Raw genomic sequence first — 26606 nt, 5'->3', positions numbered from 1 at the left:
TCTGTATTATGTGTACGATGTACATGTTGTACTCATCAGGTGCTGCTGGTGTCTAGGAGAACTTCTGATGGTTGGATGGTGCCTGGGGGAGGAGTGGAGCTGGGAGAGGAGGTAGAACATGCAGCTATAAGGGAACTGCAGGAGGAGGTGTGTAATCTGTGGTGACATTAACTAAATTATGCACCCATCAGTGAAACCAGGTCAGGTGAATTTGATATACCTGTAGTTATAGCCTTATAGTTATAGGCTAAACTTCAATGATGCAAAATCTTTCATAGAGGGTATGCATAAAATGTTCCAATATAAGCATGTATGAAGGTACTGTGGTAGGAAGTGCATTTTGATTCATTGCATGGACAGTAGACCAGTTATGAGTGCTTCCAGACCGACAAATTCTTCTACCTAGCTAGGAAGTAGTGCAACTGGCGAGAGAATTAGGCCTGCCCGTAGCTTTAGTGGCAAGTTACTTGATAGTCAGCTGCATTCGCTACCCATATTTTTATATGGGATTTTTGCACATTTAGTTGTTCACTATCAATTTTTTTGGAACACACCAGTGACACCACCATACCACATCAAATAATATCAAATGTAAAGTTTCATGGGCTCATGACAGTTTTCATTGAGTTATAAATGTATTCAACCACTGTTCCCAACACACTATGGCTGTGATTGAGCTATTCATTTAACAACAAGGCCACAAGTAAATATTTTGATTTCTCCCCTCCTTTTGCACTGTATGTACAGACCTATATACCAACCCTGCATTCTTGATAGTGTATTTTTGTGTTGGAAAGCAACTAATGCAAACTTGATTACTTGTTTCTCATCCACAAAAATTTAGATTTCCATATGGGTGGGAGATCATTTTTCATCATTCATTATTAAAGAAAATACTCTAAATCAAGCTGTCTCAATAAAGGTTAGATAAAGCCTTTTAAGAACTAGTACTTATGTTTTATCACCGTTTCTGAGGTACAAGTGGCATTTGCTGTGCTGTAAAGTGATAGCCAGCCCTCTTAGCATCAAAATATGTGTGCACGTGATTGATAGCAGCAATAATGAAATTGGAAGCGGTGAGGTAAAAAGGGATGCAGGTGGGGATGAGAAACAATCAAGTATGCCTGAAATGTGTGCAGTTAGCTACTTACACAACAAATGATTTTGCCTAGGCTGGAGTATTAATCTCAATAACAGGATCATTAGGAATATTTGATGTGAGTTATAATGGTGATGTTTATCAGTCATCTATAGCTGTTGTGTTAGAATGATGTTAGCAAGACCAGGACCACGGTATTCACTGCTCACGTCACCACAGAACTGGATACTTGGCCAGAAGCAGAGACTGGAAGACGCAGACAATGGTTCACGGTAGAACACGCCCTCCAGGAGCTGGCCCGCAGCAAGCCAACCCACATGTTGTATATTGAGAAATTTGTGACGTCACAGAATGATATACGTACGTGACGTCATATATTTATATTCTATTTGGATATTTTTGCGCACTAAAATGGAATTCAAGGGCAGGGTGACTGTGTACTCGATTTCGGGGTGTCCGTTCTGTGCTCGGGCCAAGAGCCTGTTAACTGAAGTAGGAGTACCGTACGTGGATATTAACCTAGATGCCTACCCTGAACGACGCGCAGAGGTCCAGGAGCGTACTGGTCGTAGAACTGTACCCCAAATATTCTTTAACGACAAGCACATTGGAGGATGTGATGAGTTGAGGAAATTAGTGAGTGCAGTGATTAACACAAGTAGCTAGTTGCTATGGCATCACGTGCAGTACGATGAGGGCAAGCTAGAGGAGCTACTGAAGGATGTAGCGGAGACCAGTCCTGGTCCGGACACTCCCGCCCCACCCTCTGATGAACCTAACAGTAGCAGATCATCTCCAACTGGAGTTACAGGTATGTAGCACTATATAATGATGTGTGACCAATCTAAATGTACATGTGTCTAGGTGGTCTGATGTAGTCCTAATAGTTATTTGTGTCGTTAGGTGATTTCCGGTTTCCCTAGCAGGCAAGCGCCTTGTGCAAGCAATACCTTATGTGGCTGCCCTCCATTATCAAGCTGTTGCTGTATTCTGAGAATTAACATAATATCACTGCACATAGAATGCTTTTTTTGGATGGCAAACCATTCAAGACAGAACTGTGTTGGCTTCTATTGTGTATCATCAGTCATGTATCATAGTTACAATACCTGCATGGTGCAGCCATATAGATGGCTGATCAGTGAACTTATTTGGCTTCTCTTATTGTGTGATTTAATGCAACCATTGAAGGGTTGCTCTCACACATCCTGATTGAAGTGGTATATGTGTGTAGTAATGAATATCTAAATGAAACAGTTGTAGCTGCAAAGTTACAATGACTAGTAAGATTTACAGATATTCCTTGCCTGCATTTAAATAGCTTACTGTGCCATGCCACAGTAAGCAGTTACTGACAACTGTGTTACATGTAATACTAAACAACACACTGAGTGTATGAATTGTATATTGTATGTATGGACAATAGCTCACTCACTTGTAAAGGCTTTTAGGCCACATTGAAGTTAATGCTGACTAACATATATTATTTTTTTAAGTGAAATGAACTCATGATTTTTGCAAACTGATTAATGGTTGTGAAAGTAACTACTAATTTCTTCAACTTGCTATGAATCTTTATGAGATTGTAAACCAAATGCTCTAATAGAGCAGTCATGTTATCCTCCTTGAGTTATTCTGTAGAGTGATCCTGTTAGTATTTCTGGCCACACCTCTATTTTCCACACATCTACTGTCACAAAACATTAATGTAAAGACTTTGGCCAGCCGGTATGCATTATTAACAAGTTTCTGATGTGCAATTATTACTCACAAAAAACACATTTTTGCAACAGAGAATTTATGATGATGGCATGAATTTAAGCGGTAACTGATAGCATTTAATAGATCGGTAGTCTATATCTAGTGAAAAATTGTGATTCAACATTCTGTCCTATTTTCTTCTAATAATTCTCACACCACAAATGGTGTACACCAACAAAAGAAGTGCCATTTAATGTTAGCAGGAGCACATTAGCACTGTGAGGTACTTAACTGTGCTGTCCATTGATGACGAAGGATGTATTCCTAGCAGAAATTCTCAACCTGTTCTATACCACTGTAACTTATGCTGCGACTCCCACACGGCTTTTTCCAACAATCACATCACCAAACACCAACTTAGGGTCTACATGTATACTCACTGGTCTTAACTGATAACTGTGCATATCATTTTTGAACACCATGTGCTAGAATGGGACTCGTCTGGTGATATTACACATTCGATCTTCTGTACAAACCTCCAAGGGTGGTCTTTTATTTTATTTATTATCAATTTTTCCAAAGAAGGGTTCCACAAAAGGCTAGTTAGCCTGTACTAGGTGGTCCCCAACACAGAACATACATACACATACACATACAGAGCATACATACATACATATACACAATCAAAACAAATTACAAATAAGAAATGATATAGCTATTTACAAACAGAAAATGTTTAAGCTTATGCTTAAAACTGCCTGCAGTTGGCTGTGAGAAAGAAAAATTAGTACTTTTAAAAGAAAAGTTAGTACTATTCTTTATTTTATGAAATTTGTCCATTTAATTTTTTTTGCCTCTTTTAATCATTCAATACTGCAATATCATTGTATGCTTCTGTGTGTTTTGATCAACATAGAATAGAAACATCATAGTCATATGGCATGTACACACACAAGCAAAGCCTTCAGCTGCCGTGCTAGCATGGTCATGCCTACCCAGTGAACCTGTGTGCTAAGAATCAGTGCAGGACTACTAACCCCACAGGAGGCTGTACCATGTCCCACAGGTGAAGGTGTGGACACCTGAAGTCCCACCTGGACCTTCACCTGCTACGTAAGACATGGACAGTTGGCACGCACGCACGCGCACACACACAAGTAAAGTAAAGCAAAGCCTCCAGCTGCCGTGCTAACATGGTCATGCTTACCCAGTGAACCAGCACTGGGGCACCTGTGCACTATTCAGGTGCTACGAGTCAGTGCAGGAAAATTCTCCTGGGCAGTACACCCAAATCCCACCTGGACCTTCACCCGCTATATGAGACATGGACAGTTGGCACTTGCTTCCCTAGTAAACACCAAGTACCCATTGATGTTACAGCTCGGTAGACTAGAGCAATGTGAACCTGTTTTTAAGGATAGTTCTTGTTAAATTACTTGTACATTAACGTTTTACCTTAATGGGTTTTGCTAATCAATAAATAAATAAGTGAATAAAGTTTCTTGCTCAAGGAAACAACGACATCTATTTGGCATAACTGGGCAGCATCGAACCTGGACCAAACACGCACACACATCTTATGTGTCTATTGGAGTTCATGGACACCTTCATCTCAAACAAGGTGATCTTTTAACACCTGAGTGGTAATATTTTAGTTGCAGCAATGATGAAGCGAAACAAGTGCCTACACCTGCAGGTATTCTAGTGGTAATAATTCATTCTATCTGCAGGTGTAAGTGACCTACCTTGTTTCACTGCTTTTTAATTTCCTAATTGAACTTAAAGTCTTGTTAAATAAGCGGTTAAAGAATAGCCATTTATAGATAAGTTTAGTGTGCAGCTGACAGTACAGGCTATAACTTTTTATTTCTATGATCCCTTAAATTCCTAATGTTTCTTTGTACTTGTTTGTTTACTTTTTTTGTAACATAATTATGACTGGCGAACCCACACATACCACATCAAAAGATACTATATAGATCTGCCACAAAATTAATACACTTCAAATACTGAGAAGTGAAGAAGCCATTATGAGCAATGTTCAGCTGTTATCAGTGTTTCAAACAAAGTACAGTACGAGAACCATCTCTACAGTCAATCCAGGTACTATGGAAAATATGGGTAGTTGGAAAAGGTGGACATGGGCAGACATGGACATTTTTCAAAATGCACTTTTTACATTTATACAACAGTTAATTTTCATACCTAACGTTCTGCACAGTAGTCTTAACTTCCAGGCCCCAGGCATAATCTTCACGTAGCACTTACCCATTTATAAAGCTCATGTGTGGAGGATGGCTAGCATGTCAAGGAATATAATGCAGTGGTGTAATTGTACAGATCCATCCTAGTTTACTCTCCTAGGCCAGCTCACAGCTTTCAGTATCAGGCACAGACGCTTATACCTAATAAGGGCCTGGCCTGTGAATACATAAGGTGCCTAAGGAATTTCCCAAATTTTTTGCCTAACAGTGTTCCCATTATGCTCCTAGCCTAAGTTACCATAATCTTGAAACATTTTAATTAGTGAATTAGAGTATTTCACTATGAAGTGACTGAGTATCGATCAAAGGAGCTATGTACAATAAATTTGAGTGCATTTTCCACTGACTGCTTTATTAGGATCAAGGAAATAAGTAAAGCCTCTATAGTTGGTGACTACATTGATGTTTGTTGCACTACCATATTAGGTGGCATTACAGTGGACTGTGCTCCTGACGACATGGCCGCCCTAGCAATGGAGATCAGGATGGACAGTGGACTCATCGGTACTCACATGTATCACCTCAAGACCTACAAGGAAACTCTTGTCGGCAAGGAACTAGTACAGTGGCTGGTAGCACAGAAAGGAATGAGTGAGTGGAACATGTCACTATATGTAAGGCTGTGTGGTATTGCCAATAACATTACTGTGTCAGCTACTAAGTGACAATACCTCGGTATAGACCTTTGGTTATCCAACCCTCGTTTATCTGGTATTTTAAAATGACTGTTCAGTTAGAGTATTTCAACTGTGTGTGTGTGCTCTATCAGGACATTGTTGAAGACCATTGGTGTTTGGATTACTGAGGGTCTACTATTATACCCAGATGATATTAAAACCAGTTGGGTAAGGTAAACTTGGTTTGCTGTCAGGAGCACCTTCCAGCACTTATGGGCTCTGTAGTCCCTTTATCTGATGCTGAAAGACTTGGTGTTTATTATTAAATAATATATTACTTTTTTAAAGTAACGGCCAACACAGTCATAAGTTAACCAAATTTTTCCATCTTGTCCTATTCATGCATTTGGAATGCAGCGACTAAAATAGTTGATGTTCGTGAAATTAGGATCTAATAGTTTTAGCTGTAGTCTTCATATCCTTGATGATGCACATAATATTAGGCAAAACAGTCCAAGTTTTAATTCCATTAAGCTTCACCCTTGACAAATGGTCTATATAGTGAATTTAAAACGGTGCTTTGTGTGTGTGGTTTGGAGTATACAGTATGGGAGTACAAGTTTGTTAACTGTGTGGTTTTCCAGCTAATGAGAATGCTGTTCAAACGGGAAAGGAGCTGCTACGGCGACACTTTATTCATCATGTCACACATGACCACGACTTTGAGGACTCTCATTTATTTTACCGTTTCCTTGGTGATGACAAAACAAAGGCATTGAATGGAAAATTAACCCACCAGTGTGCCATAAGGCCAGGTATGGTTGTGTGTTTGTATGTTGGTGTGTTTGTCATGTGTGCACTTTGTGTTTTATTTTAGCCAATGAAGTGGCAGAGGATTTGAGACGACACATTCTTGGTCTTTATGATGAGTACCTTTCTCCTAATGGATTGGTGAGCCACGCCTACTAGTTACTGCTGAAATATGATTGGACACTTTTATTGTAGGCTGTAGATTATGCAGGGATTGGTCGTAATCCAAAGTTTGAACAATATGTTAAGGCAACTGGAGAACTGAAGCGTGTTGATGTGGCATCACTGACCCGAGAGCAGAAACTAGCCTTCTTCATCAATATATATAATGCTCTGGTGATCCATGCATTTGTTGTCCGAGGACCACCCACTAATCTTTGGAGCCGATACAAGGTGAGCTTTAAATTGAGCATTGATGACAGTAGATATAATAATTTTGTGGTTGTAATTAATCTCAACAACAAATGTCTTCAGGCAGGCTATTAGCTGAAAAGAATTGTATGTAATTTCTGTTAACCTAATTGTGACATTAATGCCTGCATGCAAAGATATCAACAAGTACTGTACATATATCATAAACAATGAATGTTTGGTGTGACTTAAGTTTGGCGAATCAGCACATGAAGAAGGTTGGCAGATTAAAGTTTAGCAGTTTAAATTTATGCACCTATCAATGTCATGCCCCACCCCTCACCCCTGGGTAGGGTGGGGCAATACAGGGGATTTGACAAAGTCTAGTGTCAAATTCCCCAGTACTGGGGCTAAGAAGCTTGTCAAAACATCCTCACCTTGATAGAGGGGGTTTCTATAGTTGATTTACCTATTAAAATATTTTTGGTTCAGCAAACTACCACCGTCAAAACCCCAGGGGTGGGGCAAGTGTAGATGTCAGTAAGTGTACATTGATAGGTGCATTACCATGCAGTCATTCTTGAGCAAATTATAAAATATATAGATAATTAATGCACCTATCAATGTCAAACCCCACCCACCCTAGATCAGGCAGAGGTGGGGATTTGCAAATGCTAGATGACAAATTCCCTACTCCTGGGGACAACTTCGTTACAAATCCCCTACTAGAGTCTAATTTGTATTATTTATCCCGGGAATCACTAACAATATGGCCAAGTATGGCTATTCGTGTTGCAAATGCCCCCACCCTGGGGACAAGTTTGGGTGATGAATCCCCTACAAATCCACCCGCTGCCCAACCTGGGGTAGGTGGGGTGTGACATTGATAGGTGCATAAGTTTCCTTTTAGTTTGCCAAACTTTAGTCATGCTAAAGTTTCATCGTTTATGGTATACTATGATTGCAATGCAAAAAAAATAAATTTGTGGTGAGATCAAGAGACTAATGAGAATTATTGGTGAAATTGTATCTTCCTTTTATGGCTCTGTATATTTGGGTGTGTTGACATATGGTTGTCTCTGCAGTCTGTAAACAGTTTACACAACACATTCGCACCTACAATGATTGTAGCCAGAGAGTCTATACCGTCTCCTATGAAAAAAATATGTTGTTGCATGCTACGTGTATAGTAGTTAGTTTTCAATTTCATGTCAATAGTATATCCAGTATCTATAATTTGTTAAAATTAATATCAACTTTCCTCTTCCTGGCATACCTGAGTTGCTATAAAGCTTTGAAGTGTGTTTATGTATCCTCTAGAAGATGCTGTAGAGTTTGAAGGTCATAGTCTTGATGGTACACAGTTGGAGGGTTGTAGGTGTGGGGTATTCTTGTGTGCCATAATGGATCATGTGATTTGATATGACTCTGTGTCATGTCATCCTAGGCCTGTTAAACATCTCAAATAGTTGAAATTGTACTTTACATAGAAACAATGTCAGATAGGAGTGCTCACTAACAATTAACATTACCACTGGCTATTTTAGGGTGCTACCAATCATCATTATTTTCAGGGCTCTGTGAGCAATAAAATTATTCACACTTGATACAATGATGTGGGTCACAAACCTAAGCAAGTACACATGTCACTTGACAAACAAACATAATGCTTTTGCTACATACACATGTCTTAAACAGTTTGCTGTACCAGAAATTCAGCACATAGCTAGTACAGTGATGCATGCACTGGAACCTGTTAATATGGACGCTTGAAGACACCTACACAATCAGGACACTTAGTTAAGGTCATAAACTGACTGGACGCATTGATAATTAGGATGTTGGTTATGTCCATATTATATGTACTGATGTTGGTATACAGTGAAAACCTCCTTAATAAGGACAGAGATTTTAGTCCTAACAGGTCTGACCTCGTAATAATAAATTTATGTTTGAGAAAGACAACCTTGTAGAAATGAACCACAAATTCTTAGTCCATTGTAGAAAGGTTCTACTATAGTGTGTACACTCCACTGTAGTGTGTGTACACTCCATTGTAGTGTGTGTACACGCTCCACTGTAGTGTATGTATCACTGTGTACACTCCACTGTAGTGTGTGTAATGTCATTATTCCCACTAGTTCTTCTACCACACAAGTTATATCATTGGTGGTTTGGTGTACAGTCTGAATGACATTGAGAGTGGAGTGCTGCGGTCCAACAGGAAACCAATTGCTGCTTTCCGACGGCCATTTTCCAGCTCTGACAGTCGTCGTGGTATTGCACTGAAGCAGTGTGAGCCTCGTGTCCACTTTGCCCTCGTATGCGGTGCCAAGAGTTGTCCTCCAATTAAGACATATTCTTCAGAGGTGAGTGTGTTGTTTAAGGCTCAAATGAATAATAGTTGTTTATCCTAGCTAACAGTTATCCAAATGTTTGAAGAGTTATTTGAGCTCTATTAAATTTATAAAACAGATGTAACCTCACTATTAATGTGACCTTATGTCTTGTCCATAGCACATTGACGAGGAGTTGGATGTGGCGATGCACTCATTTCTGGAGGGGTCAGCTTGTGAAGTGGACACTGAACACAGAGAGGTAAAGTTATAGTCGTCTGCATCCTGGTTCTCCTACTAGCTATTGTCACATGGACCAACTGCTCAGACATTTAGCAGCTCTGTGGAGCCTTTAATGCAGACAAACAAGGCTATAATTTAGTATGGACAAATTCAGGCACACAAACATGTTTATTGCAACGCGATTACATGTTTATCCCAATATGTGTTTACTCTTTTGATATTACTGGTTTTTGGTGGGCTCGAGGTGAACAGCTACTGCTGTAGTTAGGGACTGAGTTATGTGAGACTGTACTTGCTGTGTGCATGTATATTCCTACAATCCCAAGTATGATATGGTGAAATTGGATGCTTAGTTTGCTGGATAAGGCTAATGTACTCTAATAGAACACACAACATGATACTGTAGAAATTTAGACTTATAATAGCAAGCCAGATAGTTGTCCATTACATGTAAAGTTGATTTCTTCTTACTATTCATGTGTATATACACTGGCAGATTCACTTAACCAAAATCCTCCAGTGGTACAAAGTTGACTTTGGTGGCAGTAGTGAAGAGGTAAGAAACTATAACATGTACACACCTATCAGTCAGTTACGTCTGAGATAATAATATATTGTTTCATACTGGGACTTGTGAAAGTGATGCCACTACAGGCAACACTTGTTACGGGTGAGACTCGTCTTTATTGCAGTATCAGTAGTCAACAGTTTTTAAGCTATAATCCGTAAACAATCCTTCATTCAGAATTTCAGTCATTGTGGTATCTTATCACCACAATAACTCTTGGTGCTGACAACTCAGTGAACTATTCGGCATATAGTGCAGCCCCCCCCCCCAAAAAAAAAGGTCCTAGAGTTTACTACTACATTCTTGAAGGCATCTCTATTATTCTTCAGTTAACTGGTTATTGTACTGCAAAGTAATTTGTATACATAACTAACAAGAAACCACTTACTGTATACCCAGAAAATGTTGCAGTATGTATATTTCACAGTTATGTACTTTGTCAGGATTTTGCATTTTGAAGTTCACAGATGCCTCTAAGCCTGTGCTTTAACTTTCATGGGTCACTATTGCTCAATTCAAAAGATTTTTTCACAACCACACTGCTACAAAGAGTCTGCATTGAATTTTACTTCAAGCATCCTACAGATTGCTAAAGCACATCTGAACCAAATAGCATGGTAGCTAGCGGCAATCTCTGTGTATAGTCTAGTCTAGTCTTGCAGTAGGCCAACTTCTTTTGTGAGCCACACCCACTTTAATACAGAATGTGTGATACTGTTTGTAAGCATTGTGCAGTCCACATATGCTTACAAACACTATCACACACCAGGAGCCACACTATTTAATCAGTAAGGAAGTTTGTAGGACACACATAAATTTTCACATGATAAAAGTTCATGGTAGCTTTACTAACTGCGAAAACCGTGAAAATTACGTACCACGAAAATTTCTGCGTATACAGTAGTTGAACAATAAACTAGGTTTGTAATAATTTTATTACCAGCACCAGATACAGTACACGTATGGTAAATTAATTATTGCCAGGCACCAACAATATTAGGGATATAAGCATCGCTGTCATTTGAGAAGCTGCTCTCGTGATTAGTCAGACATGTAATACGTTAGGGCTGTTTTAGAGGTCCCATGTATAGTATTGTGGCTTTGCATTGACCAGTTTGTCCATCTTGAAAACCAACTCTTATTGCATGCTATGTGACATCATCGTCTGTCATGAACTATGTCTTGTTATAGTCATTTAGACCTAGTACATACTGTGATAAACAAATAGAGATTGTAGCAAAATGTTTCTTGTCATGGTGCCTGGCAATTTACATTACATACACAATTGATTACACAGAAATAACACGATTACAAATCTAGTTTGTTGTTCAAGCTAAATGGTTGCTTGTTAGGTGTGTATTACTTTGTAGTATAATAGCCAGTTAACTGGGAAATAATAGGCTCAAGATACTAATGGATTGTGGAAGTTGCTTGCCTTGAAATTTGAATTTTACACTATTGAATAGCATGCTTTTACACTCAGATAAGTACCGCTTTACCCAGCTAATTGGTGGCTGTAACCTACTTTATATTAACCCTGTGGTATTGATAGCTTACTACAAATGATTAAGTTTGGACTGACAGCAGGCATTAACACAGTGTGGAACTTGAATATCTGGCTGAGTGCCAGTTGCCTTTAGGGGCAAATGTTTCACTTCAGCCTGTGTTAGTACAACATGTTATAGTCTTGGTGTGCTATTATGATGACTCTGACATTTTCTTTTGTATGTAGATTGCATTATGGGTGGTGGGTCATATGCCCGAGGGGGACAAAAAACTACAACTACAGCAGCTGCTACAAGCCGGCCATTACAAGGTGAAGTTCATGAACTACAACTGGGACTTGAACTCATCCTAATTTCTGCCCACCAATATGTGTACAAATAAATAATATTTACAATTGCTATATAAAAATACACTTTTATATACATAAACAAAACGTAATGTTTAAATTAGCAATCTGGACTACTTCCCATGTACCTAATTTCTGCTGTATAATAATTATAACCTATACATTAAAAAGGCTAATTTCTACAAGACACATATTCACAGAGTTGTTATCACTCGTCTCACAATGGGGTCTTGTTCCAATAGTGCTCTAGCATTCTTCACTGTGAATTGCCGTGATGACTGAGCTAACAGGAGGGCTGTGGGCACCACCTGTGGAAGTGTACAGTGACCAAAGCTGTGCTTGTTTGACTGTGTACAACCTTTTTCATTTCTGTAGCCTTCTTTATGTGGGCAGAAACGTCTTGGCTGTTCTTGATCTGATCTGATAATATGTCTAACTCGTATATTGAGCGTAGTAGGCACACTCTGGCATCTTCCTCTGTTGTCTTAGCGACATCTTTAATAATGCCGACTGCTCTATGGTACAATTTATCATTGCTACACAAGACACAAACACACAAGCTATAGGAACAAAGTAGTGGAGTCACTAACCTGACTTGGACGTCAATCATTAGATTACTGACCACTTTTCCTTTCAACACATGGGCACCTGTCGTCATGGTGTTCAGTATCCACTTGGTGCCAACCTGTGCCAGGCACAGTGACAGGTGGGGCATATGAGGACACAACACAGTCGTTGCCTTGTTAGGTAGTTGTAGTGTAATGGTGACATCACTAGCTGGCAACTATACCATAAAATGTGACAACACAAGTAACAGACTCATATAAGTAAACACTAGAAGTTTATAAGGAATAAAGTTTGGCAAATCAGCTGGTAGTTAACTGGCCAAGCTGTGCAGCTCCTTGGTATTTGAATCGCCTACGTTGTAAGTTGTCGAGGGATCAAGTCACTAGATCTTTTTTACAACATTCAATGGTTTTAATGTCAAGAATATGACTACCTGCTTTAGAATAATAATTTCAGTAGCATTTATTGTGGGACATAAATTCATCAAGTTTTGATCCTATGGGCAAATGAATTAACTTCAACTTGTCAAAAACTTTCACCACACCAAATCTACAGTGCAGAATTACCTGTGTGGGTGAGGTAGTTTCTTTGGTTACCATGACAACAACAGTCTTGCATGACACATCACGTAGCAGTGACCACAACTGATCATCATCATCGGCTGTGTAGGGGGCATCATGTGACATCATGTGAGTAAGATGATATTGGGGATTACACATAATTGTGTACATACAACTACTAAGCTGTTGTTTAATTGATTAAACCATTTTAGCATCTTAAAGTGTGACTATGCATGACCAACTCCTTCATCTAAACTGTGATCATCGCATGTCTGTGGTCACAATGTGGTCTGTTGTGTCAAGTCAAGTAATGTAGAACTATTTAAATGTTTTAGTATGATGGTGATGATGATGACTGTTTCATTGAAGTCATGATCGTTGTTATCCCATTAACTCATATAAGGAAAAAGTTTAGCATATTCAATGTCACACTTGAGATGCTCTGCATTTTTTTCCACAGCAGGAAAAAATATAACAATTTAAAAACTTGATTAGTTACTGGAATTTTACCTGATAATACAAACTTGTTAATTAATTAGCAAAAAAAATCAACCACTTTTGAAGTGGCTCACAGTTTATTCAGGTATAGCAGAAGGTTGTTTATATTACATGAAAATTATATTTTCAGCCTGGAAAAATTAAACTTATAGAAAACTTTTTAACAGTGTTTGCTGGCAGAAGCAGTACATGGAGGATATAGTTTTGTGCACCTCAAAATTGAACAGGAAAATACACACACACTACACATTAGATTACCTGTGTCACTACAGAATTTAGTGAACACTACTAGATCATGTGAGTTCAGCGTGGGTATCATGTAATCCCTGAAGTGATCCAAATCAATGTGGTAACCCTGGCAACAAGTAGGCTTGTCATTCTAGCACATGTAACAAAAGGACACACCTCTTCTTCACTGGATAAGTAGCCAATCAAATTATCCAATGAGCTATCACCCCGAGCAACAAACCCTCGTACATCAGAGAAACCTGCCACACCCACCAGTATTGTTACTATAGATATACACATTCACTAACTTGCACCATATGTGGGTGGACACTCGGACGCATCAATTAGACCAATCAGACCAGATTGCTTACATCCAACATAATAAATGTGCCCCCCAGCTAGCAAGCTATTTGGAGAACAAGTGATAATATCCTTATAAGGAGTTGTAATGTGTTACACCTCTCTCCAGCAAGTGACACTGCTCTACTAATTGTCTCCTTTAGTATGCACACCCGTCGCCATACCAACTCATAACATTGCAACATATCACTATGGTAACAAACAAATGTCATGACATCAACACCCCCCGCTGTGGTGCAAACATACATTGTCACCGCTGGTGTGATCACATGATCCCTTAGCAACAAGTGAGCTATTGAGAATATCACCTCCAATAATATTTTAGTAGCAGTACCACCCTTCATACGAGTTGAACCTGTTATTGGTTCCGGCTGTGGGAACATGTACACACCAATGCATACATGGGATAACTACTTCCATATTTGGTAACAAAATTAATTGTTTATCTATAAAGCAAGTCAATGTCCTTTCTCACAGGTCCCATAGTTAATAGCAACAATTCCCATAATAGTGGTTTGCTTGTTGTATGATAATAGAGGAAAGGTAAAAATAGACAGGCAATGTGACGCAATAACAAATGAGACAACCTATCCAGTTAAAAGCATCTCACAAGATTCTGTGACATAATAAAAATTATTCCAGAAGTGCAAAAGTGCCACAATACACCTTTTGGTGCAGCATTTGCTCCTGCAGCATCCGTGCAAAATTTATAAACCATGGAGGTGACAAAAGTGGGGGAAGGGATCTGACACAATCATTTAGGGAGGGTGTGATACAGCAAACAACAGTTACAAACTTGGTAGTGGGAGCCTAGGATGACAAGTAACAGCATGAAGGATGAAACGTGGTCCCCAATAGGACAGAAATTAATAACAACAATCCTTGTGGTGTACAAGAAGTAGTGGAGGGAATTCTCAATCCCAGGCTGTGTGGGTACTTAGGTAGGTACGTACTTGCGTTGTTATCTTTGGATCAAGTCATCACCACATGTGGTAAGAGATTGTTTGCTGCATTCAACACAGTTTAGATGTCATGCTGTACAGGCTAATAAACACTTACAAGGATAGAGGGAGGACATGATACAATAAATAATAGGATGTTATGTTTGTGGGATATTAGGAGTGGCAAGGTGTGATGTGACCACTGCCCGAGGGAGGGAGAGAGGCGAGGACACACTTACGCCGATAACAGGATTAACAATGTAAGCAGATCCTCCACATTGTTCCATCCTCTTCACCACTAAAAGATATTTACAAACAACAGTGAATTTTAATTAAATTTACTATATTAGCTAAATTAGTACATTCTTGGAATAACAAGTTTACATAGTAATAACCAGTGGAATTTTAACAATTTTTAAATATATATATATATTTCTTACCATCATAGAATGTCTTGTGCCAGTTTCTAATCGGTGTCCTCCTGCAATATGGGTCACATGACAACATGGTGAGATCATGTGAGCAATCACCTGGCCATATTAGTAGGGTTGAAGCCTAACAACACCGTAGTGAAGCGGTCACTATGATCAAGACTGTAGTCCAATTGCCCGGCCACATATGGAGCCTACACACAACATAGCTCACATAAATAACTACATACATCACATAGTGTGTTGTCTTAAAAGTGCAGTAGCAATTCAGCCTTTTATTTTATGGTGACATTAATTAGGTATGGTGAAGCCCTATTAATCAAGGCTTAGGTCTTATTAATGAGGTCATGAAATACACCTTAGCTATGTTTGGAACCTACTTGACATGGTCACTATAATGAGATGGTCTTGTTAATGAGGTCATGAAGTACATCTTAGCTGTTTGGGACCTACTTGACATGGTCACTATAATGAGGTGGTCTTATTAATGAGGTCATGAAGTACACCTTAGCTATGTTTGGGACCTACTTGACATGGTCACTATAATGAGATGGTCTTAGTAATGAGATCATAAAACTGTAGTTATGTTTGGGATGGCTACTGTAACTAAGCAGTCTTACTAATGTGAAGTATATAAACACTACACTTGGTTATTACAGCACACTTATCACCATGTATCTCGCATGTACACTGTAATGTAATACAGGGAGTGTAGTCTGAACTGTACAAGTAGAGGTGATAAGGGCTACATGAGAACCATATACAATTATAATCATGATGGCTAGCTCATGAAGAGGTGTGATAACACTGCCATTAGCATGGAATGTAACCGGATACTGATGTGTGTTTATGGTTGTCATGGAAATGTCATCAACTTACCGACAGCCCACAGGTCACACCAACAAAGAGGACTCTTGTCTTTCCCTTCACTATCTGAAACAACATTACAATGAGCAACCACCACCATAATGTAGGGGTGATGAGACAATACACACACACATTAATAACAGCAGCTACAATAACTAGAGGGGAATTAGTAATGGATTGGTCAGGTGCAAAATGACTGTTTGTTAAATGTCATTTAACTGTTATATTTATACCATAATAATATTTATCATATTTTATTATAAACATTGTTAGCTATGCTTAGTAACTGCTTCAGGGATGTTGTGATAAAAAATTCTTTGCAAGCCATCCGTGTTTACAAATCACTGTACTGTATAGCAAAACTATTAAGAAAAAAATGCCCATAACTAGCCTGCATTGTTGTTACTGCAAAAATATGTCACTGACTTAGCTACACAAACTCCGCACAAAATTTCTATAAATTGGACTTTGTATAACAAAATGTTATTTTAAAAATGCACTATGACATGTTGCTACACTCAAATATGTTTTGTATATTTGATTCACACATGTGCACATAATAGATTCATCACAAATGATCATCACAGTCTTAACTGTTTAATGATGACAGTAGCAGTTGGCTGGCTTGGGCATGTGCAGGCCTACACACAATACTCACAGAAGCATCCCATATACACCACAATAGATATTATTTTAATATGCATTGTGTGTACCTACACACACATTGATACAGTCAGACTCTTTACACACACCATGTATATGCATGTGCATTCTATACACAACACTGTAAGCAGACAGACAGACAGACAGACACATACACACTTATGTTACATGCACCACACACACACGCACAGTACAACAGACAGACAGACAGACAGAAACACAACAGACAGACACATATATTAATCCTACCTCCTTCAGATCTTCTATTCCTTTCTGGTAGTCATCCTCAGGGGCCTCATGGGAGCGTAACAATACCCTAGACACACCTCTTGAGATCATGTGATACTCACCCCAATGTGATAGACTTACCTATCACCTCCAGCAACAAGATAATGATAACAGCCAGATCTGCCCAGTAACTTAGTGAATTTTGTCTATATAAAGTAGCCCAATGGTATGGATTATTAATATTTTTGTGACAGTTGACTCACAGCAATGGCAAATGCAAGCCGTCCGGAGGTGCCACACCCACTAATAACAAGTACATTGTTAACAGGATCCTGCACATGGCATAGTAACAATTTTTCTGAGGTCAGAATGAAGACTGTACCTTCAAAACTTCTGCTGCTTTGCTAGCCACTTCAGAGATGCAGTCCAGCAAGCTGCGGTCATAAACACCCTACAAAAATGCCTTTCATTTAATGTTGACAGCTTTTGTGCTGGTAGGCTTTATCATTTATCAGCAATTGTGTTAAATGTCAATGGCATCTGTGCCCCGCCCCCTATACCTTGTATAGTGAGTATCCGGAGAATATCTCGGATTCAGCTTGTTGTAGTAAACGGACGATTCCTGTCACGGCATACGGAGTAATGGTTTGTTCACAGAGAGAACATATTACTTACCATCGGCATCAGCTACATCGATGTCTTTTGTGATGAAGTTGGATTGTTCCGTTACAGGTTTCTCCATCTATCGTGACGCGCATGCGTATCAAACACGTGACCTTGTCACTGCAAATGATATAAAAGGGAGTTACAACCAGTGCTTTAGCAGCTAAAATCGTTTTCACTTAACAATTTTAAGATCTTAGCAGAGATGAAGCCAGGTAGCATAGCTGATAAAGCTGTCTGGACGTTTACTCGTGAGTGGTGGGCATAGCTGCCCTTCTGTATGTACTTTGTACTGACTAATCTAATTTGTACAAGGTACATCATTAATATCAGCGCCGTTACAAGTGTGCCTTCTTGCAGGCATTTTGCGTCTTATTCTTTAAGGCTGTTTTGAGTGTGCGCGATAAATTGTTGCTGCCTTGATTGCTACGGCGCTCTAGGCGAGGTTCGCGACCAATTTAGCGATTAACAGTTAAGTGTGAAGCCATTCTATGAAAACAGTCATGGCATCTAAACAAACTCCCAAGCTCCACATAGGCTGTTCATTAAGCGAGTAAACTAATTGGCTGGTGATACAAAAAGCAACTGTACAGAACTGTTGACACGTGTCGTGACTGAGAAAACGAGTCAAAAGCTTGTTAGAGCACCGTGCAGTCTGGCGCTTTTACATGACTGGAACGCATTGTCTCCAGGACCAGTTGCTTGCCTGGTCCCTGACTCCTAGCTATAGCTAGCTAGCCCAACCTATCTATAGACGTGTAAGTGCATGCATGGCCTTCTCAAGTATGTATTGACTGCCACATGTAGGCATTTTCGATATGAACTAAAGTACACCATGAGCTCTTCCCACCTGCAGGCGGTAGTAGTTGGTATCAGTTATACTAACCATTGTTGTTATAGTGGTGTTCTATGTGTGTGTCTATCCCTGCAGTTGTGCTTTTCATGTGGAGGGTCAGTGAGACATCACCACTACACACTCTGGCCACAGTGGTCATACACACTAACAATGCCAAGACAATTAGCATGGAACAAAGGCATTCACCGGAACATTATCAGAGAGTACAACACTCTGTTACTGTGACAACAAGAGAGAACTCACATACAGACAAAGCTAGGAAGAACAAGCATGACACAGGTTGGTATTTGAGTGAGTAATCCTTTTCGAGGATGTGCTGGTTCTTGTATCACCATCTCCCACAAGCCCAGTTGTTGCTGTTTTTAGAATGTCACAATCATTTTAACAGTTATCACGAGTAATTTAAGAGTAGAAACGTCATGGGCAGATTTGCGTAGCAACTAATGAAGTGTAACCCGGCCGTGTCTGTACAAAATACTTTTGCAACCATGAATAAAATATTCACTTACTGAACTAATATTTTAAATTATTTTTCAGAGTTGCAGTTCATCAAACATCCAACTGATGTGGCCACAATAGCTGGGAAGTCGGTCATTCTCCATTGTGAGGTGTTGGGTAATCCCCAGCCAACAATTACTTGGAACAAAGACAATCGTCCACTTGATAACAACAGTGATCACATAATAATGAGGAAAAAGATGATTAAAATTCGACACATCAGTGCCAGTGACCAAGGAAGGTATACATGCGTCGCTACAAATAGCATTGGCAAGCAAGCAAACCATAGTGCCACAGTGACAGTATCTCCAGGTAAATACTACAACATACATAGCTTATATACTATGTGCAATATTCTCTAGTCCCATTACCGTTACTGTCATGTGGTCAACGAACTGCAGAATCATTAGTGTCAAATCGAACTAAAAGAATCGTGGGAGGCAGAAATGCCTCCTCTCATTGGCCTTGGCAGGTAACTCTGTCCATTATTGATTGTGTTCACATTTAATGGTTGGTCATGAATGCTACAGGTGTTGATTGAGTATCCGAGAGAACCAAGAAATAAGGAACTACTGTGTGGTGGTTCACTAATAGCAGACCGCTGGGTGCTCACTGCTGCACACTGCATTCACAACAATATCTACTGGTTCAAAAGCCATGACATACGGGTGAGAGTAGGAGTGTACAACCGCACTGACTTAAACCACCATCATCAAATATTGAGAGTTGATAAAATGTTCACACATCCCAGATACCAGTGGAATGGGTTAAGCTATGATCTTGCATTATTTAAGCTAAAACATCCAGCTGTAATGACTGACCAAGTTGGGACCATATGTTTACCAAAGGCAAATGCTGCTATTGCTCCAGGAACAAAGTGTATGGCCACAGGATGGGGATACACTGAGTATAAAGGAAAACATTTACCTGATTTATTGCAAGAAGTGGAGGTGCCTGTAGTGTCAAACTCACGCTGCAATAGACCAGCAGCATACAACAAGAAGTTACCCAAGCACACTTTCTGTGCTGGTTACGATGAAGGAGGTAGTGACAGTTGTCAGAATGACTCAGGTGGACCGTTGTCCTGTTATCAACAAGGCAGATGGGTACTGTACGGAGTAACAAACTCAGGCTACAAGTGTGGCTTACCCAACAAGTATGGCGTCTACATACAAGTCAGCAAACTCGTCACATGGATACATGAAGTCATAAATGAACATAGTTATAGCTAGTGCCATAGCTATTGTGTATAACAATTGTACATGCTTATAATCACCATTGCCATTATTTCTGTTGTATTGTATAATTTATTTCATTGCATCATATGAACCATAAGGTACAACTACACACACAAAATGCATTCAGTTGTCACAAGTAACAGTCTACTATGCAGCTATAATTATATGCAATTCAGTAATTTGCAAACAGTACATACTGATACAGGCAGTGTATGTCATGGTTAGATATAAATTAGATAGCCTTCCGGCTGATATTCGAATACAAACTGTCTCCATGATAACATGGAGGTTAGTGCCAAATGTGTGGAGGGGGTAAGGAATACAATCTGATTAAAGAGATCAAAACGTGCAGTGTACTGGATAATGTTTCTATCTAAAGCCAATTAGCTATACATGCAGGTATGATCTTTGCATGGTGGCGGCTCATGATTTTCACTTTCAGACTTAAGCTCACATCAACACAGACCTGCTGGAGAGAACTTAACTTTCTTTGCAATTGATAAACTGCTCTTGCACCTAATACCCCCAGCATAAAGGCATGCGCTGGACAAGCTGCATGGACAGACTGCAAGTATACAACTTTCCCGAGTGATAAATAAGTTGATGATATGAGAGTCTCAAAACATATTTGTGCAGGCATAAGAAGAGGACGAGTTCTTGTCCAAGAATGTGTGGATGAATAAATCATGCATCTTCTACTTCCTGACACACTCTTTCCCTCAGAAATGCTTTGCTAAACTGAGTTCATCATGTCAGTGTGTTTTCTCCCCAATGGTGTTGTTTATGTTCACTACTAAAATTATTAGCTTAATATTAAATGTAATAGATATTGTAAAGCCTCATGTTCTTTTTCTTATAAGAGCGTAGGTGAATGCAGACATTTAGTCATAATATTGCAACTTCGTGCAAGATAAACTTGTTAGGGTACTAAGACATTGTGAACCAGGTGATCTCGACTTGATCTGTGGGCTTTGCTGGAGCTTTGCAAAAAGCCCACAATGATTTTCAATCCATGCTCTTAACCTGTAGTTTTGTGCCACCATGTACCTGTATTGTGTTTGCTGCAAAACTAGCCTTTGATTGTTTCAGTTAAGTTATTATTCGACTGCTATTTGTTGCGCCATATCAGAGTACTGGTTTCTATTATGGGTTGCCAGAGCATACATGATCACTGCAGGAGTCATACCCATCACAATGTCACTAACTGTAACACAGATGTGTAATATATATTATTATAGATTCAGTCTAATAAGCCAAATATGAACTGTAGAGTGCAAATATAAGCACACATACTACACAATAAGTTGTGACAAAGTAGTAGCTATAACATGCAATTTTGCAGACAGTAAGTATAATGGGACAGATAATGATTAACACAAAAGGGTACTTTGCATAGTTAAACACTAAATACACTTGTAATTCAATACAAACCGACCATAAAAAGCACATTCTTTTAAGATGACTTGTTAAATGTGTGGAGGGGATAAGGAATATGATCTGATCAAAGTACACTGTGTCATGTGTTGGATAGCGTTTCAATAGAAAGCCAATCAGCTATACAGATAGCCTTTTGGCGTCAGCCCTTACGACTAGTGATTTTATTGCAATATAACTTTCACAGACTTAAACTTGCATCAGCACGGACCTGCTGGAGCTAACTTTCTTTTCTAGGCTTTATGGAATGCCCTTGACTCCAGCACTAAGAATGACATGCACTGGACTGCAAAAAGTCCTGAGGCTCTTAAATCCACAACCATGCCAGCACATGCACAGAAATCATATGTGCTGTATTCACGTTACTCTCAGTATTAGAACTATTACTCCAAAATACTACCTAGACCGCAACAAAACTGAACAGACCACAGGTCCCAATATCGATATCTTAGTACTGAATAGCATAAGGATAGATTTGTGGTCCATTTTTAGGCTAGGACTAGTAGTTTCAGTGCTATATGGAGTTATGTATAGGAAACATAATTTTTGCTACAATGGAGGAGGCTTTGCATAGTGATTATACTGACCAAGTTGGAGCCCTGGACTTTGAGCTACGTGGGTATCAGACAATTTAGAAATCAAAACTCACAAAGTAGCAAATCCACATTACAAGCAACTATCTATAAATCACACTATACAACTGCAAATAAGAGCAGTTAAAGTATTAACACTGTGACCCAGTAATCTGGCCCTTCAATTAGAAATTAAGGGTCTGGTCTGCTAGCATCATGAATTTGCGCAGATGGAATGCGGTATTATTTCATGATAACTGCATAATTAAATTCTGAATTTGTAGTTATCAGTAGTGTCTTTTCTAGTCAAGAGGTCAGCAAAAGCATTCTCATTTAATGCCTTTTATTGTGTACTTGGCATTCAGAATGGACTTCTTCACACATCGTTGACATTATGTGTGAGAAAATTTCGTATTATGAGTTATGAGTTAATTCACAAACAAGCAATCTGATTGGTCTTGTAATCTGGCACAAGCACGAGATGCTATACAGATCAGATCCTTAATTCTGATTGAAGGGGCAGCCGTGCCAGACTAGTCACCCAAGTAGTGCATACTAACAGGTTTTGATAGCATGCATGCTATTAGAACTTTACAACCTATACAAGCCTACCAATGTGGCATTGTATGATGTTTATTGGAGTTATGTATGCAGCTATCATATTCTTTTTTCTAGTTGGCTTTATTTCTACTGGTCCTTGTAGGAGCTTAAGGAAAATGAAAGCAATATTTTACATACAGTTTTGTACCTTGTATTCTACTACTGTGCATATTTGATAATTCTACTGATTACATAGGACTACTGGTTTAGCCTAAGAGTACCAGTACACAATCACTGCAGGAGTCATATCCCTCACAATGCAATTAGCTGACACTGATGTGTAACATTGTTACCTATTATATTACAGATCAATGTCACACTACCGTCATGAGGAAAAACAGCTAATATTGTGGAGAGTGCACTGATTAGTGGTATTGTCTACCACCAAGTTGTGACAATTGTACGAGAAAATTTTACGTGCCTGGGGACATGTAACTGCATGTTCTCTTGTGATACATAAACAGACCAACAGATACATGTTTCTGCATATCAGTCGTCAATCATGATGGTGAGTCACAAAGGACACTTTGAAGATATCTTATAGGCAATCTATATATAAGCTGGAATGCAAGACAGTAGTTACTAAAATTATGCGCAAGTGATCATAACTAGTAAGTTCAAATCTTACAAAAAGTACAAAAAACAGATCATAGCCCCGCCCACAAAATTTCGACAGTAAAAATTAACCCGCGATCGTGTGAAAGTGTATATTACATTCAAACTTTATATTGTAGTGAATATTTCTATACAAATCATGCTATAGATCGCACACAGAACAACATCACACTCACCTCGTGGTGGCGTTCTTTTGCGCAGGCGTATATTAGCACGCGGTATACCACGTTTTGTGAACAACAGCGAAAAGGTACGTTACGAACAGTTGATAAAGAAAGTTGTTACCCTTATATCATTACTTGTTGAACAATTAGTTCGTCACTTTCGTAAGTTGTATTTGTTGATGATAGCGAAATCGTCTTTTACCGTATATTCTAAATAACGCTCTGCATTGTAGATACAAAATGCAGAACGAAGCAGGTGAATTTGTGGACATGTACCACCCAAGGAAATGGTGAGAATTAATCACACAGACACTTTACACCTCTAGCCTTCCTATAGTTCATCTTCCGGGCGTATTATAACTGCCAAGGATCATGCGTCCATTCAGATCAATGTAGCTGAGGTGAACGACAAGACCGGGGTAATGACTGGACAGAACAAGACCTATGCTCTGTGTGGCTTCATTAGAGCAATGGTACAGGACAATAGTTAATGGAGTTGTGTGTACTTGTTGCTTTTCAGGGTGAAAGTGATGATGCCATAAATCGACTGGCAGAACAAGACAGAGTTTCAGCAGGGTGAGTTAATAACCACTGGTATTGTCTCTTAATATCATTATGAACATCATTACAGATTGGTGGAAGAAATCAAATAGTTTTGAGACTTTCATTATTGTATGCGCATGCGTATAAAATTATAATACAAAAATGAATTTATTAGAATCACACGGTACATGGCGCGAAATCTAAAATGGAGCGTGGTGAAAGGCGTAACAAGACTCAGCTGAAGATGGTAACGTTAACTAGATACGATCACTTGTGGATTATAGTTTTCATTACAGGTGGTCAACAGACGCACTAACGAAGTGAAACAACAGATGCGACAAGTGTCGGGGAAAAAGAATGGTCGACTACCACTAGGACAACTTCAGACACACGCGGCTCATCCTTACTCTCTCGTAGGCGGAAAGAATCCTCGCCAAGAAGATGGTAAACAGTTGGGAAAGGTGAGTTACACAGTCACAGACTTTTGTTTTGCGGCTTACGTCAGCCTTGTGTAATCTCAAATCCAAAGAAAAGTATCCTTTAGGCACTAGACTACTCACTGCCAGTTGGTATACTTGCAACTAGAATCAAGAATTTTGGTTGACAAAATTTTTCCTTGCTTGCTAGATTTCACCTATAAAAGAATCTCGTTGTCTTGATCATCAACTGTAAATATATTGTTGCTAAAAGTTAGCCTTTGAAGAAGTTTGATCACTTTTGTATAGCCCTTTGATTAAATTTTGTAAGCATTTCATCAGACAGTATAGAAGTGACTACCATACATCAGGAAATTTTTGTTCGAAATAATTTAATAAATTTGATGTGTTATATTTTGCGGACAGCCCACTAAGCTAAGGTGTTATGGAGATATAGGTTAGCCTTGACCACTAGACATGATTATAATAAATTTGTAGTTACAGTGGCATGCAAACTTATTCTGGCAAATATTGGCCCTGACGTGGTAGGCCATCAGTCTCAGCTCTTCTCCAACAGCGTACTGGCCTCAAGTGTTTCAACAGTTCGACCTCCAAAAAATATTTTGCAATTAGAAAATATTCAAAAGCAAAAATATTTTGCATAACCACAAAATATTCTTACTGTCAAATGTTTCCCGGTCTACTGTACTTCTAAATCACATGAATTAACAGTGCACCAGTTCCCAAAGATACACATTGTTGATCTTGATAGATCAATAATTGTATGGTCTTGTTGTATTGTACAGACACTTTCCTACTCCTTGCAATTTTCCAAAGCGAAAAGTGTGCTCACGTGACCATTAAATAATTGTTAGCTAGAGCCTGCTGAGCGCTAAGGTCGTAATTACTGTACAGGACGAGTACAAGAGGCAAGGATACAAAGTATTTGTAGCATTGTGTTATTAAATGAACTCGTGAATAATCCAGCTAGCGAGATGGTTTTCACGAATTACGCTTTACGGATTTGAATTGCAAGTTGTTGTAAAGTGTCTGTACATCTGTGTATAACCCATAGTGGTGAACTTGAAATAGTGAATAAGTAACTGTAAAGATAAACTCGTGTTGAATCATAAAGTCACTAATGAGTCTAGCTAAAGTGATGTCACCATTGCAACTTTGCGTATAGGATGATATCTACTATTTAAGTAGTGACCTGTCCAATGTAAAATGACTTGTCCTTAGTTAATAATGGTTTGTGTGTATTAGGTGAGAAGTCAAGTAGATGTCGGATGTCAAACACTTCCCGACGAGGATTATAAAATGTGCACAGAAGGTATAAAATACTAGAGAGGTTTCTTGTCCTTTGCTTATAATACACCCTTTTCTTTGTGCAGACCAGCCTTCAGAGAAATACTGGGAATTGCTAGCAGAGAGAAGACGTGTAGCGTTAGCCAATACTCTTGAAGAGAATAGAGAGGTTTGTCACTGTATTATTGTACAGTGACCCATCTGTCACCACCCTCACAGCTTCACAAGAAAATTGAGAAATTATATGGAGTAGATAAAGACTTGGAACAGCAGCGCAGTGATACAAAGTTTTATGCTATGATGTACTGTATTTCCCGCAAAACTTGACTGGCCTGTATATGTATTATGCATTTCATCACTACTGCTAAATCACCTATCATGTACCTCTGCCATGTAAAAGCTTCAAAAATCAATGATTTGTATATGTTGCTTACAATGAAGCGATCCACGTTGTTTACAGTGAAGCAGTCCATTGTGGACACCTTGCTTGAAATGTACAAATGGGAAGGTCTTGA

The 26606-nt window shown here is 39.1% G+C and overlaps 5 protein-coding genes across 6 annotated transcripts in view; 4 read left to right on the top strand and 1 right to left on the bottom strand.

Annotated features, from left to right (window-relative positions):
* Nucleotides 1–1516, top strand: part of LOC136243061 (diphosphoinositol polyphosphate phosphohydrolase 2-like) — a 1928-nt gene extending 412 nt beyond the window's left edge. Inside the window, exons 2-4 of the mRNA XM_066034578.1 lie at nucleotides 40–147; nucleotides 1173–1217; nucleotides 1267–1516. Coding sequence (XP_065890650.1) covers nucleotides 40–147; nucleotides 1173–1217; nucleotides 1267–1467 — 354 coding nt within the window. The 3' untranslated portion in view covers nucleotides 1468–1516. The remainder of the gene's footprint in view (nucleotides 1–39; nucleotides 148–1172; nucleotides 1218–1266) is intronic.
* LOC136243057 (uncharacterized) lies at nucleotides 1511–11944 on the top strand. The gene is made up of 10 exons (XM_066034574.1): nucleotides 1511–1735; nucleotides 1787–1910; nucleotides 5491–5655; nucleotides 6326–6496; nucleotides 6559–6632; nucleotides 6687–6884; nucleotides 8984–9211; nucleotides 9360–9440; nucleotides 9918–9977; nucleotides 11722–11944. The coding sequence occupies exons 1-10, from the start codon at nucleotides 1511–1513 to the stop codon at nucleotides 11845–11847; spliced, it is 1452 nt and encodes a 483-aa protein (XP_065890646.1). The 3' UTR covers nucleotides 11848–11944.
* On the bottom strand, nucleotides 11878–23976 carry LOC136243056 (glucokinase regulatory protein-like). Its single transcript, XM_066034573.1, has 20 exons — nucleotides 23837–23976; nucleotides 17860–17967; nucleotides 17745–17806; nucleotides 17567–17635; nucleotides 17448–17516; nucleotides 17326–17390; nucleotides 17206–17272; nucleotides 16306–16359; nucleotides 15526–15620; nucleotides 15436–15476; nucleotides 15235–15293; nucleotides 14301–14425; nucleotides 14154–14243; nucleotides 14003–14100; nucleotides 13872–13954; nucleotides 13725–13821; nucleotides 12975–13069; nucleotides 12432–12625; nucleotides 12200–12377; nucleotides 11878–12149 (listed from the first exon to the last, which is right to left on the bottom strand). The coding sequence occupies exons 2-20, from the start codon at nucleotides 17924–17926 to the stop codon at nucleotides 12036–12038; spliced, it is 1722 nt and encodes a 573-aa protein (XP_065890645.1). The 5' UTR covers nucleotides 17927–17967; nucleotides 23837–23976; the 3' UTR covers nucleotides 11878–12035.
* On the top strand, nucleotides 17752–20536 carry LOC136243058 (anionic trypsin-like). Its single transcript, XM_066034575.1, has 5 exons — nucleotides 17752–18098; nucleotides 18779–18982; nucleotides 19241–19513; nucleotides 19564–19673; nucleotides 19732–20536. The coding sequence occupies exons 1-5, from the start codon at nucleotides 18053–18055 to the stop codon at nucleotides 20431–20433; spliced, it is 1335 nt and encodes a 444-aa protein (XP_065890647.1). The 5' UTR covers nucleotides 17752–18052; the 3' UTR covers nucleotides 20434–20536.
* LOC136243060 (small ribosomal subunit protein eS21-like) lies at nucleotides 23790–26513 on the top strand. 2 transcript variants are annotated; one of them, XM_066034576.1, is made up of 6 exons: nucleotides 24345–24400; nucleotides 24456–24614; nucleotides 24664–24828; nucleotides 26050–26116; nucleotides 26178–26260; nucleotides 26311–26513. In XM_066034576.1, the coding sequence occupies exons 2-6, from the start codon at nucleotides 24573–24575 to the stop codon at nucleotides 26416–26418; spliced, it is 465 nt and encodes a 154-aa protein (XP_065890648.1). In that variant the 5' UTR covers nucleotides 24345–24400; nucleotides 24456–24572; the 3' UTR covers nucleotides 26419–26513. The 2 variants fall into 2 exon arrangements, with proteins under 2 accessions (XP_065890649.1, XP_065890648.1); XM_066034577.1 differs by lacking the exons at nucleotides 24664–24828; nucleotides 26050–26116; nucleotides 26178–26260; nucleotides 26311–26513 and adding exons at nucleotides 23790–23910; nucleotides 24058–24114; nucleotides 24162–24297 and having other exon boundaries at nucleotides 24456–24544.
* The last annotated feature ends 93 nt before the right edge of the window (nucleotides 26514–26606 follow it).

The sequence above is a fragment of the Dysidea avara genome, chromosome 13 (genome assembly GCF_963678975.1).
Source record: "Dysidea avara chromosome 13, odDysAvar1.4, whole genome shotgun sequence".
NCBI classification, from domain to species: domain Eukaryota; kingdom Metazoa; phylum Porifera; class Demospongiae; order Dictyoceratida; family Dysideidae; genus Dysidea; species Dysidea avara.
This window is presented reverse-complemented; position numbering and strand designations above follow the sequence as displayed.

Excerpts from the sequence above, each read along its gene's own strand:
- LOC136243057 (XM_066034574.1), top strand. The coding sequence starts at position 1,511 with ATGGAATTCAAGGGCAGGGTGACTGTGTACTCGATTTCGGGGTGTCCG. Across the intron at positions 6,885-8,983 it reads ATCTTTGGAGCCGATACAAG|TTCTTCTACCACACAAGTTA; the intron begins GTGAGCTTTAAA and ends TATTCCCACTAG. Across the intron at positions 9,978-11,721 it reads TTGGTGGCAGTAGTGAAGAG|ATTGCATTATGGGTGGTGGG; the intron begins GTAAGAAACTAT and ends TTTTGTATGTAG.
- LOC136243060 (XM_066034576.1), top strand. The coding sequence starts at position 24,573 with ATGGAGCGTGGTGAAAGGCGTAACAAGACTCAGCTGAAGATG. Across the intron at positions 26,117-26,177 it reads TTATAAAATGTGCACAGAAG|ACCAGCCTTCAGAGAAATAC; the intron begins GTATAAAATACT and ends TTCTTTGTGCAG. Across the intron at positions 26,261-26,310 it reads CTCTTGAAGAGAATAGAGAG|CTTCACAAGAAAATTGAGAA; the intron begins GTTTGTCACTGT and ends CCACCCTCACAG.
- LOC136243056 (XM_066034573.1), bottom strand. The coding sequence starts at position 17,926 with ATGGAGAAACCTGTAACGGAACAATCCAACTTCATCACAAAAGACATC. Across the intron at positions 16,360-17,205 it reads GAATAGAAGATCTGAAGGAG|ATAGTGAAGGGAAAGACAAG; the intron begins GTAGGATTAATA and ends ATGTTGTTTCAG. Across the intron at positions 13,070-13,724 it reads TAAATTCTGTAGTGACACAG|CCGATGATGATGATCAGTTG; the intron begins GTAATCTAATGT and ends CCCCCTACACAG.
- LOC136243058 (XM_066034575.1), top strand. The coding sequence starts at position 18,053 with ATGAAGCCAGGTAGCATAGCTGATAAAGCTGTCTGGACGTTTACTC. Across the intron at positions 19,514-19,563 it reads CACAGTGACAGTATCTCCAG|TCCCATTACCGTTACTGTCA; the intron begins GTAAATACTACA and ends AATATTCTCTAG. Across the intron at positions 19,674-19,731 it reads CCTCTCATTGGCCTTGGCAG|GTGTTGATTGAGTATCCGAG; the intron begins GTAACTCTGTCC and ends TGAATGCTACAG.